Source organism: Ascaphus truei, chromosome 3, assembly GCF_040206685.1.
Source record: "Ascaphus truei isolate aAscTru1 chromosome 3, aAscTru1.hap1, whole genome shotgun sequence".
In the NCBI taxonomy this organism is placed as follows: domain Eukaryota; kingdom Metazoa; phylum Chordata; class Amphibia; order Anura; family Ascaphidae; genus Ascaphus; species Ascaphus truei.
In genome coordinates, this window is record NC_134485.1 from 109,793,359 (window position 1) to 109,809,011 (window position 15,653).

The 15,653-nt window shown below is 47.2% G+C and overlaps 1 protein-coding gene across 6 annotated transcripts in view; it reads left to right on the plus strand.

The window, feature by feature from the left end:
- LOC142489117 (uncharacterized) overlaps positions 1–15,653 on the plus strand; it is a 53,752-nt gene that overhangs the window by 15,131 nt on the left and 22,968 nt on the right. For 4 of the 6 annotated variants that reach the window (XR_012799799.1, XM_075589336.1, XM_075589340.1 and 1 more), the window contains 6 exons: positions 262–336; positions 9,183–9,269; positions 9,749–9,835; positions 11,116–11,202; positions 12,341–12,431; positions 13,263–13,381. Coding sequence is in view for 5 of the 6 variants with exons in the window: in XM_075589336.1 (XP_075445451.1) it covers positions 262–336; positions 9,183–9,269; positions 9,749–9,835; positions 11,116–11,202; positions 12,341–12,431; positions 13,263–13,381 (546 nt within the window). In the remaining variant the exon portion in view is untranslated. The remainder of the gene's footprint in view (positions 1–261; positions 337–9,182; positions 9,270–9,748; positions 9,836–11,115; positions 11,203–12,340; positions 12,432–13,262; positions 13,382–15,653) is intronic. The other 2 variants (XM_075589337.1, XM_075589339.1) reach the window with 2 other exon arrangements.

Genomic DNA, 15,653 nt, shown 5'->3' on the forward strand with positions numbered 1-15,653 from the left:
GGAGCCTGCCTGTCTCTTGCCTTTATAATCCATTTAAAATTTGACCAGGGATATTTCACAAATGAAATAACATTTCCAGCAGACAATATGAAATCATTATTTCTTGGTCATTATTATTTTATTAATTGAATTGAAAACAGAAAAAGAAGAAGCTTAGCTGCAGTTCTAGTGATTGCTTTCTGTACAGGCCTCTCAGACTGGCAGTCATAGTACTGTACAATCATGATAAATCGCTAATATTGAGCATTCGTTTATCTTCAGGTGACTCTCCAAGAATTAAAGCAGAGATATCAAAAATCTCTAGAAGATATTGGGCTGAATGAACATGCGCCTGATGTAAGTTAAAGCAGCAGTCCAAGCTACCGTTTTATTTTTTTAATTTATTTATTTTTCCCTTTAAAACTGCCTGAAAAGGAGCCTGCCTGTCTCTTGCCTTTATAATCCATTTAAAATTTGACCAGTGATATTTCACAAATGAAATAACATTTCCAGCAGACAAAATGAGTAATCATTATTTCTTGGTCATTGTTATTTTAGTCATTGAATTGAAAACAGAAAAAGAAGAAGCTTAGTGATTGCTTTCTGTACAGGCCTCTTAGGCTGCGTCCCCTCTAGCGCCGAGCTCGCTGAGCGGGAAGCGCTTGGCGAGGTGACTTGCATATATATTTCTTGTAGCTCTCTTTTTATATATATATATATATATATATATTTAAAGTGGTTGACAAATCACCCAAAAATCTACTCGCCGAACCAAAAAATCTACTCGCCACCTAGTCCCACTCCCAATCCCGCCCTGCTTGGTGTCGGCCATGAGGAGGTCGCCACGGGGTAAAATCCAGTCGCCCACGGGCCTGTATTTTTTTTTTTTTCAACTTTGTTTTTATTGGTTTTTAGTGCATACAATCAATGGGATACATTACGTTGATAATTATTCCACGTATACACTTCACCTGCAAGGACATACTACATATGACGGACGTATGTGGGGGAAACCTACAGGACAAGACCTTAACAGACAGACAACAATTACGGGGAAGTATGGGGGGGAGAGGGGGGTAGGGAGGGAAAGGCGTAGACGAGTCTCTTACTACTTGATGAACCGACGTCCTGCGCCGGCACTGTTAGCACCCTACTCTTGATCTCACCGAGAGCCCTGCGCCAGATCCGCTTCCGTTGTTCTACTTCGTTTCCGTTGGGGTATTACTACTGCCCTGGGGGAACCCTGCCGTCCGGACGTCCCGTGTAGCCCCCCGTCCATCATCCAAGGAGAACCCACTTCCATCTATCAAAGCCATATTGTGGCCTCATTCATCCCCTGAATATCGGTCTGTGCCAACCACAATGACCAGACTTTTTCGAATTTATCGGCCGAATCGTTAACTAAGCTCGTTAACTTTTCCATTCGGCATATGAACCAAATTCTGTTCCTGATTTTGTCTATAGAAGGAATCGCATTCTGATTCCACAGTGCTGCGGTCTCGCACCGCATAGCGGTGGCAAAGTGTGCTATCAACTTGTTACCCGATCGAGATACCTCATTCGTAGGTTTACCTAACAAAAACAGCCACGGGTCCAGCTGAATTTTGAGCCCCAAAAAGATCCTCTGCAGCCAATGTCGGATCTGGGTCCATATCGGCACTATTTTCGGGCAAGACCACAGCATGTGTACCAGATCCCCTTGTTCCCCGCACTGCCTAGGGCAGAGCGGGGAAGACCCCCGGTTGAATTTAGCTAATCTGACTGGGGTGAGATACCACCGTAGTAATACTTTATACGAGTTCTCCTTCAATGTTGTGCAGATGGAGCTAGTGGCCGCGGCCTTAAATACCGCGGCCCAGTCCTCGTCCTCTAATTGGCCCTGAAGATCCTCTTCCCATTGCGTCATGAAACGGGGTTTACCTGTCCTGTCTGAGTTCGTATTCACCACCTCTCTGTACAAGGCAGAGATCAGTCCCCGCGTGCCTGTCCCTCGCACACAGAGCTTCTCAAAATTCGTCAGCGGTGGCCTCCCCGTGTGTGCTTTATAATATGCCCTGACCTGGAGGTATTTCATAAAATCTGTGTTGGGAATGCCTGTTTCCGACTGTAATGATTCGAAGGATTTGATCTTACCTTTAACCTCCAGGTCCTTCAACCGTCTAACCCCCGATTTACGCCAGAGCGGGAAGCTCTTATCTGTCAGACCAGGAGCAAAGTCCGGGTTGCCATATAGAGGTGCCATCAGAGTATGTTTGGAGGTCAATGAGCTGTTATCTTTGGAAGCCTCCCAGACCGAGAGTGAGTTGAGTACAGAGGTCAATGAAATGAGAACATCCCTCACCCGTTTCCTCGGGTACCAGATCAGGTCCATGAGCTCCAGCGGGGCGCACACCTCCCTCTCCAGTGCCACCCACCGCCGTAGCTCAGGGTCCCCGTGCCATTGCGTAATTTGGCACAATTGTGCCGCTTTGTAGTAGGATATAACACTTGGCACCGCTAGGCCACCAGCTTCCTTGGCTTTCTGCATCGTCTTTACTCTAATCCGTGGTTTTCTACCATTCCAAATGAATTGGGATATTGATTTTTGGAGCCCTGCAATATCCGCTCTTACCACGGGAATTGGGAGAGTTTGGAACAGGTATAGAATCCGGGGAAGGACGTTCATCTTGACGCTATAGATCCTTCCTAACCAGGAAATACCATATGCCCTCCAATCCTGCAGCTCTCTTTTTAGAGTCCTCAGCAGTTTGGGATAGTTAGCCGAATATAAGGAGCTTGTCTGTTTTGTGATCTGCACTCCTAGGTACTTCATGGCGGAAGGGCACCATCTGAACCCAAAATTGAGTTCTATCAGCTTCTCCATCTCTCTTGGCATGTTGAGGCTTAGGGCCTCCGATTTGGATTGATTTATTTTAAAGCCTGAGATCTGGGCAAATCGCTCTAGAAGCTCGAACAGATTGGGTAGCGAGACGAGCGGCTTAGTAAGGGTTAGAATGATGTCATCTGCGTACAAAGCCACTTTGTGCTCCTTTGAGTGGATTTGTACCCCGGAGATATCAGCGTTGTTCCGAATTTGTGCTGCGAGCGGCTCGATGCATAGGGCGAAGAGCAGGGGCGAAAGCGGACACCCCTGCCTCGTACCGCTTTTAATTGGAAAAGGATCTGATGGGTATCCTTGGTGGACCACCCTAGCTGTTGGTGCCGTGTATAAAGCCTTAACTGCCTGTTGGAATATACCCCCAAACCCAAATGCTCCAAGCGTGGACTCCAGGTATGGCCAATCAATCCTGTCAAAGGCCTTTTCCGCGTCTAGGCTTAGGGCCACACTTCGGATCTCCTTGGCTCCTATAAAGTCTATAATATCAACAATCCTTCTAGTGTTGTCGTCCGCTTGTCTATTTCTAATAAAGCCAACTTGATCCGGGTGGATAAGCCTCGGCAGGATTATATTTAATCTATTGGCCAGTAATTTAGAGTAGATTTTAACATCTGTATTTATTAATGAGATTGGCCTGTAACTCTGGCAGCTAGTGGGATCTTTGTCCTCTTTATGAATTACTGAAATTGACGCCTGGAGCATCTGTCCCGGGAAGGGCTCCCCTGCTAGCACTCCATTGAATAACTGGAGCATATGAGTAGCCAGAACTCCAATAAATTTTTTATAGTACAGATTGGAGAACCCATCCGGGCCCGGGGCTTTTGATGCTTATAGGTTTTTTACTACCGCCTCTAATTCCTCCCTCGTAAAGTCGCTCTGTAGTGCCTCTCGCTCTAATCCGGTCAATTGTGGCAAGGCCGCGTCTGCCAGGAATTTCCGTAGTTTACTACTTGTCCTCGCATTGTGAACCACCTTCTCCCCATTGTATAGCTGTGCGTAAAATTTCGCGAACTCCCCCACTATCACTTTAGGGTTTGAGGAACACTGGCCCCCACTTGTATTGATAGACTGAATATTATAATTTGGTTTCCGGTTTCGGAGTCTGGTAGCCAGCATAGTGTCCGGTTTGTTTGCCTTCTCATAAAATTTCCTCTGAGTCCAACTCATGTCCTTCTCGGCCCTGGAGGTAAGGAGGAGGTTCAGTTCGATCCTGACATCCTTCAACTCCTTAAGGGTATCCTCTCTACCTGTCCGGTTATGTAGTGTAGAGAGCTCATGTAACCTTTTATAGAGCTGCGTTAATTTGGCCTCCTTTTTCTTTTTTCTACCTGCAGCGATGCTGATTAAGACCCCCCGGATTGTGGCTTTATGAGCCTCCCATAACATAGATTGGGAAACCACACTACCACTATTTATCCTGAAGTAGGCTAATAGCTTGGCTTTGACTTTTTTTTGTATTTCCGGGATTTTAATCATCGATTCGTTTAGCTTCCAATTTGCTCCCGGCCTGACAGAACCAATTTGACTGCATCGTAGCTCAATCGATGCATGGTCCGACCATGTAATATCATGTATGATTGTGTCGGATATTTGTGGGACCATTCTGCCCGAAACAAAGAAGTGGTCAATCCTACTGTAACTGTCGTGGGGGTGGGAATAAAAAGAGTAGCTGCGTTCCCCATGGTGCTGCTCTCTCCAAATATCAACGAGGCCAGTTTGCCTCAGGCCCCGCAGGAGAGCGGGATTACTTGCTTTCCTTATAGATTGTTGGGAGGTCGAGCGATCGACCTTGGGGTTAATAACCGTGTTAAAGTCCCCTCCCAGTACAATATGACCCTCGGCCCACTGCTGCAGCTTTTGAAAGAAAACGTTAAAGAAATCTGTCTGTCCTTCACTCGGCGCATATATGCATGCCAATGTGATTCTGGTCTGTTTGAGGAGCCCGATCAGCACAATATACCTTCCCCCGGGGTCCCTTTTTATCTTTTCTACCTGGAATGGGGTGTTATTATGCATTAATATAGCTACCCCTCCCTTTTTTTCCGCCCCTGAGGCTAGAAAAAACTGACGGAAGTGTGAGTCCATAAATTTAGGGCTGTGTTTAGAACTGAAGTGTGTTTCCTGGAGAAAGACCACTTCAGCCCCTCTCCTTTTGAACTCCGTGAAGGCGATCCTCCGCTTGTGCGGACTATTAAGCCCTTTGGCGTTTTGTGACAGAAAGGTTACCGCCATATGTATATCAATTGTGTGAGCAGATAGAGTGTATAGGCGTAATTATTCTTACCCCGGTCCCTGTGCTCCAGATGGGTTTGCGAGCCGTAGTGCTTGCACTTTCCGAGCAGGATTCGTCTAACGCCTGTTGGGGCTGGGGTGGGGGGGGGGGAAGAAACATGAGGGAAAGAAACATATAAATATCACATACACAAATAACAGGAACCGTATTGGTCCTAGTGGACCTCGGGTTCAATGCCCGGCTGCGATCCGTTTTTCCTGGACCTCTCTCCCCCTTGGTCCCCTTCCGTGGCTCTTGCGACCAGCCACGGACAGCCGGGTCTTTGCCAGGAAGGTGGGACTTGTCCCATCTCCTGAAGCGGATGCACATACCTGTGGGCAGGGCGATGGTCACCCCCTCCCCCCCCCCCCCCCCGCCGGCAGTTATGCGGAACTAAAACCTAACTTCCAAACTCTAAACTGTTGTCGAGGTAGTTTTTTTTTTTTTTTTTTTTTTTATTATTAAATATAATATTTTTATTATTTATTTATTTTCCCCCGCCCAGTTCTGGTGCAGGCCATGGTAAGCCTCTATATTCTACTCTATTACCCTCTACTTTCTCTATACTAATTCCCAAAATTCTAAAACAATTTACCCCTTCAATTCTGGCAGCCTTTTGTGCCGACTCTTGCACCCCTCCTACTCCTTCCCTCACGGCTCTAGCAGGGGTAACTTTTTCCCTTGCCGCCTGTTAGCGCTGGGATTTAATCCATTTGCTTTGGCCCCTCCGTAGCTCCCTCCATCCAAACTCCCTCCTCTAACTTTCCCTCCTCCTCTCTCGGGACACCCCTTCCCGACCTTGCGGCCATCGCTCTCCTGCCCCCCTCCCTCGCTTATGTCCGCCTTGTCCTTGTGTCGGCTTCTCCCCGGCGGCGGAACTCGCGTGCCTCCGCCGAGGAGCTCCTCTGCATATCCTGGTCGGCGCCGTCCTCGTGACGTCACCGCGACTTCCCAGCCTTCCCTTCCAGGGCTCTCGCGAGATCCCCCTCTCTGACGTCACCGGTCTGGGCGGGTCCTCCTCATTCGGAGGCAGGCTGCTGAGGAGAGAGGGCTGGTCCGGGGACCGCCCCCCGGGCGGGTCCCACCGCCGGAGCAGTCCGTCCCGCCAAGAGTTGCGCCGCCATGGTCGATTTCGCGCTTCTTCTCAATCTTCCCGCTCCATGAGGTAAGGGAACGCCATCTTGGATCCTCCCGATCTGAATGAGCCCGCTGATCTTGGCGGCCGCTGTTTGGGGCCTACTGGAGTTGGTCTCCTCTCTCCTGCATAGGTCTTCTCTGGGGTAGCCTCTTGGCTGTCATGAAGGAAGTAAACTGGTTGGTAACAACGCAACAAGCGAAACTAAACTGTTCTGTGTTTATGTGTAACCCCTTCTGTGATTTATGGGTTTTTCCCGCTCCCATCTTTTTTACTTAGACTCCTCTCCTTTGGGGGAGAGGAACCCTGTCGTCTTGACGGGGATTCCGCGCTAGGAGCTTGTTGGGCCCCATCCGGGGTGTTGGCTATGTTTCCCTGCACCCCAAGCCTTTTCAGGAAGGCTGCCCCTTCCGAAGGTTGCTTGAGGACGTGGGGTCTTCCGTTCTTTGTGGCCACCAAGGCAAAGGGGAAAGCCCAGCGGTACCTTATTTCATTGTCTCTGAGAGCCCTGGTGACGTGGCCCACAGCTCTCCGTCGGGCCAGAGTAAGGGGTGACAAGTCCTGGAATACTGTGAGGGTTATCCCCTCAAAGGTGATATGGGGGGTTGCTCGGGCTATCCTTCCCACCTCCTCCTTTATGGAGAAATAGTGGAGGCGGAGGATCACGTCCCTAGGGGGATTTGAGGCCAGTGGTCGAGATCGCAGGGCTCTATGGCACCTGTCCATCCGAAATTCAGCTTCTGGCTTATCCGGCAGGATGGAGGCCATCCAGCGTGTCAGCAGTGCCTCCGGGTCCAAGATCTCCTCCGGGATCACCCTGACTCGCAAATTGTTCCTCCTGTCTCTATTTTCCCCGTCCTCCTGGCGGGCCTCCAGCTCCATCACCCGTTGTTCAAGAGCCTGTATACGGGAGTTTGTTGTCTGCTGAGTGGTCTCGCTGGCTTCCATACGCTCCTCTAGGGCATTTGTTCTGGACCCAATCTGCATTAGGTCATGCCGGAGCCCCTCCACCTCCCCCCTGAAAAAAGATTTCAGATCCACCAGGAGCTTAGAAATTTCCTTTTTAATGGTTCTGGATTGTTCCGTTGCTGCTCTTGCTCCCTCTGTATCCTGGGCGGAATCGGAATCCGACACCGCCGACAGCTCCGCGGCTCCCGCCTTGCCTTGTCCTGTAAAGTAGGCCCTGACATCCGACTTGCATCGGGCTTTCTGCCTCGTTGCCGCCATCTGGTTCTGGAGCCGATCTGCCGCACCGGGGTGTGTTAATACGCCGATACTGCTCGTTTACTGTGTTCTGATGTTGGTCTTAGTCTTGTATATTGTCTTTATTATGCCGGCGGTTGGTGGAGCTGAATGACTAAGCGTCCATCACCAGCCAGCCGCGCATGCGCATCTCCCACGGGCCTGTATTTTAATGGATTTGTCGAACACTGTATATATATGTAGCCCTCTTTCTGACGCTCCCAAAGAGACTACGGGTACTGCACACACCTGTGGCTCCAGGAGATCTGAGCCTCCGCTAGCTGGGAGCCTGGGGTAACACTTATTAGCGCAGCGCCTTCACTTACCCAGGATCCCCGTTACGTAAGATTCCCCTGGGCAAGAAACATAACAACACATATGCGTGCAACCAGTTTTACTGTATACAAAAGTAACCTTATACTTTATATTGGCATCAACACATAATACATAACACTTATACTATAACGCTTATACTTATACTCTAACACCGCTAACTGGTAATGTCTTTTATAACTGGAGTGGCTCCGCCACGCTCCTACGGAGTATTGTCCTTATAACAGTAGTGGCTCAGCCACACTCCTAATGAGTATGTCTCTGTCCCTTCACCGCGTGCCCCACACATAGTGTCCTGATACTAATAGAAAAGATTGCTCTGTGTATTTAGGCCTTTGGCCACTTCACTAGTGTCCCCAAAGAGTTACGCCTACGGCGGGATCTGCGCCTGTTGACCGGTGTTGGTGCACTTACTGTAAATACCTTCCGGTCACGGCGGTGACCGGTAACACTTCGAAAAGGATCAGACGAATCCTCTGCTTGCCTTTGATGTCGCGCTGTGCAGCTGCCTGGTCCTATACAGCTCGCCACCACCTTTCTCTGCACACTGGTCCCTAACTGTCTACACAGAAAGGTGAATGATCTCTACCACTATGGGCATCCCTGCAGCACAGCAGCCTACTGTGACTCAGGGATTCTCCTAAGGGCCTGCGGGGTAAAGCTATCCTATGCAGGCGGGTCACGGACCCCCTGCACTCACATACCCTCCTCCTTTACCTTCCGGACCCCCCCTGCCTAGCGTGGTCTCTCCCCCACGCTTCCCTTTCCTCCTTCCGTAATCCCAGCCTTCTGATTGGCTCCTGACATCAGATGACTGTCCCAGAGCTCATGGGAGTTGTAGTTTGCCAATGGAGCCGTTCCCCTATTGGTCCGTCGTTCGCGCGCTTACACCGCGCATGCGCGACCTCTCCGCTCTGTCAGTTCCCTCTGAAAGGTTGCGCAACAACATGGCGGCGCTCTATACTGTCGGCCGCTGCGGAACCTGCACCACTCCCTCCGAGCCCTCACTGCAACCGCCTGAGGTATTTAACACACCCCTACATTTATATGCAAGTCCCTGCTCACGCGATGCGCGTGCACACACGCTCACCGGCGCTCAGGTAAATAAATTTTTCATACTTACCAGTGCGCTCAGCTTCCCCTGCAGCGTACCACTCGCCCCACCCCCCCTCGCGAGCGCTTGCAAAAATTTAAAGGCCACCCGGCGCTCACGCTTGGAGATCTCTCCAAGCATGAGCGCCCTCAGCGCCAGCGGGGACAAAGCTTTAGACTGGCAGTCATAGTACAATCATGATATTACACCTCATGCAAATCGCTAATATCTAGCATTCGTTTATCTTCAGGTGACTCCCCAGGAGCAATTAAAGCAGAGATATCAAAAATCTCTAGACGATATTGGGCTGAAGGAACTCCATGAATATGCGCCTGATGTAAGTTAAAGCAGCAGTCCAAGCTGACATTTTATTTTTTTAATTTATTTATTTTTCCCTTTAATATGCCCACCAATACAATCCACACAATAAGTCATTAGCTAAATTGCTGATGGATCCGTTCTCCTGTGATCGATCCGTTCTCCTGTGATCGATCCGTGAAGATTCGGCTTGGGGGCTCACTAAATGGCTGTCAGTGCAGTAAATAAACTGCCTGAAATGGAGCCTGTCTGTCTCTTGCCTTTATAATCCATTTAAAATTTGGCCAGGGATATTTCACAAATGAAATAACATTTCCAGCAGACAATATGAGTAATCATTATTTCTTGGTCATTATTATTTTAGTGATTGAATTGAAAACAGAAAAAGAAGAAGCTAAGTCATTGCTTTCTGTACAGGCCTCTGACTAGCAGTCATAGTACAATCATGATATTACACCTCATGCAAATCGCTAATATCTAGCATTCGTTTATCTTCAGGTGACTCCCCAAGAGCAATTAAAGCAGAGATATAAAAAATCTCTAGAAGATAGTGGGCTGAATGAACCCCATGAATATGTGCCTGATGTAAGTTAAAGCAGCAGTCCAAGCTGACGTTTTATTTTTTTAATTCATTTATTTTTCCCTTTAATATGTCCACCAATACAATCCACACAATAAGTCATTAGCTAAATTGCTGATCGATCCGTTCTCCTGTGATTGATCAGTGAAGATTCGGCTTGGGGGCTTACTAAATGGCTGTCAGTGCAGTAAATAAACTGCCTGAAAGGGAGCCTGCCTGTCTCTTGCCTTTATAATCCATTTAAAATTTGACCAAGGATATTTGACAAATGAAATAACATTTCCAACAGACAATACGAAATCATTATTTCTTGGTCATTATTATTTTATTTATTGAATTGAAAACAGAAAAAGAAGAAGCTTAGCTGCAGTTCTAGTGATTGCTTTCTGTACAGGCCTCTCAGACTGGCAGTCATAGTACAATCATGATATTACACCTCATGCAAATAGCTAATATCTAGCTGTGATGATCCCACCGCTGCCACCAGTTATTTAAAAGCCTGTCACGATGGACACCAACTTTATCAACACATTTATATTTCTGGGTATTTGATTGAACAGAACAAGTTGCAAAATAAATTGTGATTTATTTCCTTAATAGACAAACACACAACATCTTCAGAATACACTTAAAACAACACTTACTGGGACAAGGGAACAAAATAAGTTGTCCTTGAAACTAAATAAATTGTCCTTTGCTTGCAAGTGCAAGAAATGCAGTCTTGGTTTAAAGGTCCTGTGGCCAGATTGCAAGTTGCCGATCTAATATCTCAGCCACCTCAAGGAATTTCGTTAAAATTCGTAAGAATCCATTCCAGAGTCACGAGGGCTAATGAATTCCGAAGTTTGGGGCAAATCCTTGGTTGCGTTGTTATTAACCCCTTCTCTCCGGGACTGGTTGCCGCTGTGCTGGAACAAAGTCTTGTGTCTTTACATCATGGATCAAAATTCAAGAATCACACTGGGGATACCTTGGGAGCCACGGTTATAGACTGCCCAAAGCTATCTTTAACATGTGGATCCAATCTCCTCGTGGGAACAATTAAACTCACCAATAGCCAGGTTGCCCACAGTTCATAAGACCGGTCAAAAAGGCTGTCCGGTATGCAAAGCGCAGACATTATGAAATCATTATTATTATTTTGTTCATTGAATTGAAAACAGAAAAAGAATAAACTTAGCTGCAGTTGTAGTGATTGCTTTCTGTACAGGCCTCTCAGTCATAGTACAATCATGATATTACACCTCATGCAAATCGCTAATATCTAGCATTCGTTTATCTTCAGGTGACTCCCCAGGAGCAATTAAAGCAGAGATATAAAAAATCTCTAGAAGATAGTGGGCTGAATGAACCCCATGAATATGTGCCTGATGTAAGTTAAAGCAGCAGTCCAAGCTGACGTTTTATTTTTTTAATTAATTTATTTTTCCCTTTAATATGTCCACCAATACAATCCACACAATAAGTCATTAGCTAAATTGCTGATCGATCCGTTCTCCTGTGATCGATCGGTGAAGATTCGGCTTGGGGCTCACTAAATGGCTGTCAGTGCAGCAGACGAGGACCAAATATGCAAAGTTATGTGGGGAAGATCACGTGACCAGACAGACAATTGGTATTTGGTGTACTGCTAGAGAGGGGACAGGGCTCAAAAAGGTTTGTGCCAGAGCCTGTTTCAGAAGAGGAAGGGGATGAGACTTTGCAAATGGTTGCTATAGAAACAAAAAATGCTGGTTACATTATAATGCATTAAAAATATAATTCAGAGTTGTTTTAAAATAAACAAATGCTACAAGTATTTTCTCACAGTACAGAACTGATTTATTTTTAAAAAAAATACAAAAAACATGTAGGATATTGCTTTGTCTGCAGCTTTAAGTGATGAAATGGCAGTGATTGTGTACTGACATATGGTTTCGCGAAGGCCCTTTTTCAATACGCTGTGACATTGCTTCCCTGTCCCGGAGAGCATTTCAGTTCCGATCACTTGAATGGAGCAGAACTCTTCTCTAGTATGGAGAAGCAGCTTCATAGTATTTTTTTTTTTTTTTTTTTTTAAAGGGCCTGAATGTGCTTACTTTCATGTTAAAATTGAAATCAAACCCTTACTTTCACCTCTTGATAAGAGGCCAGCAAGGAACTGAGGAACAGAGCAGAAATATTTCTGGGCAAGGAATAATTTGCTTCACAGTATATTGAAAGGGGGCCTTTGCTGGGCTTTTTTTTGTCAAGGGAACTGAGTGTCAACACCTTTTTTGAGCACTGGAACATTATTTTAGGGATGTAATAAAAACGGTCTGTGTATTTGCATCCAGTTACAAAGCCACTGCAAATCGCATCCCAAATTCCATGAAGTGAGAGCCTTTCTGCAACAGGATATGTTAAAACACACCCTCGCACCTTTATTATCTATTTAAAATGGGACATGGGATATACTGCAAAAAATATATCATTTTCCCAGCAGACAACATGAATAATTATTTCTTGACCTTAATACATTTTGTGTGCAGAGACAGAAGAGCCAGCATGTTGCAGTAAGAATGGGCCTATCTAATCACATCAGCCGTTTTCAGATTCCAATGGATATAAAACTGCTAGAAAGTGAGTTGCGGTTGTCTCCTTGTGTACGTGACATGTCCCCACGTTTGCTCAAAGCCTCCTTCATAGACCAAGCACAGCTACTGTTTTATCTTTCTTTGGAGTTATTGACAAAGTGATGCCAATAGAGGATGGTACCATGTCAACCCGTAGAATAGACAAAGGAAAGTAAGGTAGAAATGATACCTTTTTAATAGCTAACTCGTAGGCAAAAAGAGTGCTTTCAGGACCACAAAGGTCCCTTCTTCAGGCAGATTTTGGGGGGAATTTTGTGGTCCTAAAGCTTTTTAACCACGAGATGGCTATTAAAGGTAGCACTTCTACCTTACTTGTCTTTGTCTACAACGAGCTGATTAGCCTTTACCACGTGTACACAGAAAGGAAGCGCAAAAAAAGAAAAACCATCAGTCAAAATTAAAAAAAACTTTATAAATTGACTCAAATTGCATTCTAAAAATCACATAGAGACACATGATGAATATAAAATGAATATAAAATAAATGGATCCTAATAGATCTATTAACCCACACAGTCAGAGCACTAGTGGAGGTTCCCCAAGTCACATTCCCACAGAACTAAAGATGGAATAGTTCAGGGTGCAAAATGATGTTGCTGCTTACATGTGAAAGGGAACACACCTCATGCAGGGCTGATGAGTATCCGCAGCTGGTTGGGCTTCCGTCGTCACGTCCGCTCCCCACTGCGTGATGGCATCACATGTAAATGGGCTCTGCTGCTTCATAAATAGCCTCCCATGACTCTTGCCTGTTCTACATTGTGTGGCATTTTTGGTAGCCTGCTTTTCTTCTCCTGTTTTTGCTGCTGTTGTTGCAGGTATGAATGTGCAGGATTACCTCCGAAACTACTGCCTCGTGTGCAAGCGCAGACAAACGTACTATAAGAAATTCTTTGATAAATTTGACAGTGATAAAGATGGAATTATCTCTAGCATGGTATGTAAGACAATGCAGCACTAACAGAAGCTAGAAGATTTAAAGTGTTTTTCTATATGTGCCAAAGCAGCCGTTCAGGCTGTTTTCGGATACAAATCCCTGAATGGCCACTTTAACTGATATGTAGAATGAGGGCGTCAGTGGTGAAACTTGTGATTTTATTGATGTTACCCTCCTTCTAAAACTCTATACTGTGCATTTAATTGAGATTCTGTCATTTCTTTTTCTTACTGTAGCACCTTATAGATAATGTTCTGGATTTTTTATAGAGCAGAAAAACTGTCTGTTTCCTTTATTAGGGAGAATAGTAGTTCTGATTAAATACATACTGTCATGGTACAGGGTTAACCAGACTACTTGGGATCGCAAACACCAGTCAGAACGCAGAGGTTAACAATCAAAAGTTTATTTGGCCGGAGCCAACAGGGAACAACCAAAGCAATAACTCACCAAAACAGGGCATACGGGGGACTTCTAGTACGCTAGGTGCAGGGTGCATTACCCTGAATGCCACCTCAATAGTTGGTTCCATGATCCCAGTAACTAGAGATGACAGCCCCTGGTTGCACAGTTCTCGATACAGTTGGTCTCTAGACACAGAGACCAATCAAGAACAACTCTGGCACATCGGCTTCTATACTTTACTGGCCTCCATTTTGAAACATGGAGAACTGGGTGCCGACCAATCGGCGCAATCCATTACTCCCCTGAGCCAATCAGGAGCGAGTGGGGTGTCCAGAACAGACCAATCAGGAGAGGGACTGGAGCCAGTGCCTTAAAATGGCCCTGAGGGGTAGGACCTGGGAGTGTGAGAAATTGGAACTGACCAATAGAATCTGGGTCGATGATCTAGAACAGCGGTGCGCATACTGGGGGGCACGCCGGAGACTTTTCTGGGGGGGCGCAGCGTTTACAAAGGCCCCGCGCTGAGAGCGCGAGGCTTCTGTACACTTAATTACCAGGCTCTCGTCATGCGTCTCTATGACAACGCGGTGTCAAATTACGCCCGTTGCCCTGGAGACATGACATCAAATGACGCCGCGGGTCACATGACGTCACATGACACACGTGTCATTTGACGCATCATTAGGGGGCGTGACTGAGGAGGGAGCATGTAGTGAGGCGGAGGCGCACGGACTTTGCGCATCGCTGGTCCAGAACCCAAACCCCAGTCCCCAAATTCACTTCCAGGCCTTCCGCTGGGTTAGGTGCCTCACGGCCAGGGAGAGAACAATGCTCCGGCCTTGGAGTGTGTTCTCTCCCTGCAGGTGGGCGCATCCTTCCCTAGCCTCCCATTTTCCTTAGCACAGCACCTGGCCCCACACAAAGGCTAGCTCTCTGACTTCTTGTATGCTGGCCACTTAGCCATTGTTACTGCCCAGGCATACAGTACAGCGAGCCACACAGATACATTAAAACAGTATAAACACATACACAGTTACATATCACCAGGGTCGGAGGTCATTTTCCAACCCAAGGATGGCACATTAACCCTTGCAGTGGGTCGCCATCTTGACTGGCAGAGGCAGCAAGTGGGCGTAACCTTTAGGCCTGGGACATGGTGCAGGGAGGAGCGCTGGGCAGCGCTGACTCTCCTGCTCAAGCAGGAGATTTTTCTTGTCCCTGCATGAGCGCCAGCGAGCGCGCTTGTTTGCCGGGCGTTAGGCGGGCCTGGAGGCGGAGCTAGTGCGCCACATCACGGTGCCGACATCACGGACTGCCATTGGCTTCTGGCAGTCACGTGACCGGCCCTGCACTTCCCTCAGCGGGAAATGTAAAATTGGTCTGTCGGCTGAAATTCCACACGCCTCCGCACGCCTGCGGAAGCACCGTCTAAAGCCGCGCTGATAGGGATAATGTTTCCCCTCAGCGCGCCTCAGCACGACTCAGCACGGTCTTTTTGACCATGTCCGAGGCCTTATTTGGAGAATGCCATGCTGTTCCTGCCGTCACATACATCCAATTTCTAAGGAGCAATACAAAAAATGGGTATTTTTGCAGAGCACAGCTCAACCCCGTTATAGCACGATCCACTATAGCGCGGATCTGCATATAACACGGTTTGAGCGTGGACCCCGAATATTTTTTTTGCCCACACACTGCACACACTCACAGCACACTGCACACACATCACACTGCACACACCGCCAGCACACTGCACACACTCACAGCACGCACATACAGCACACAGAGCACCAGCACACTCAGCACCAGCACACACAGCACACACAGCACACTGCACACACACATCCCCCCCCCTACCTTTGGTGTC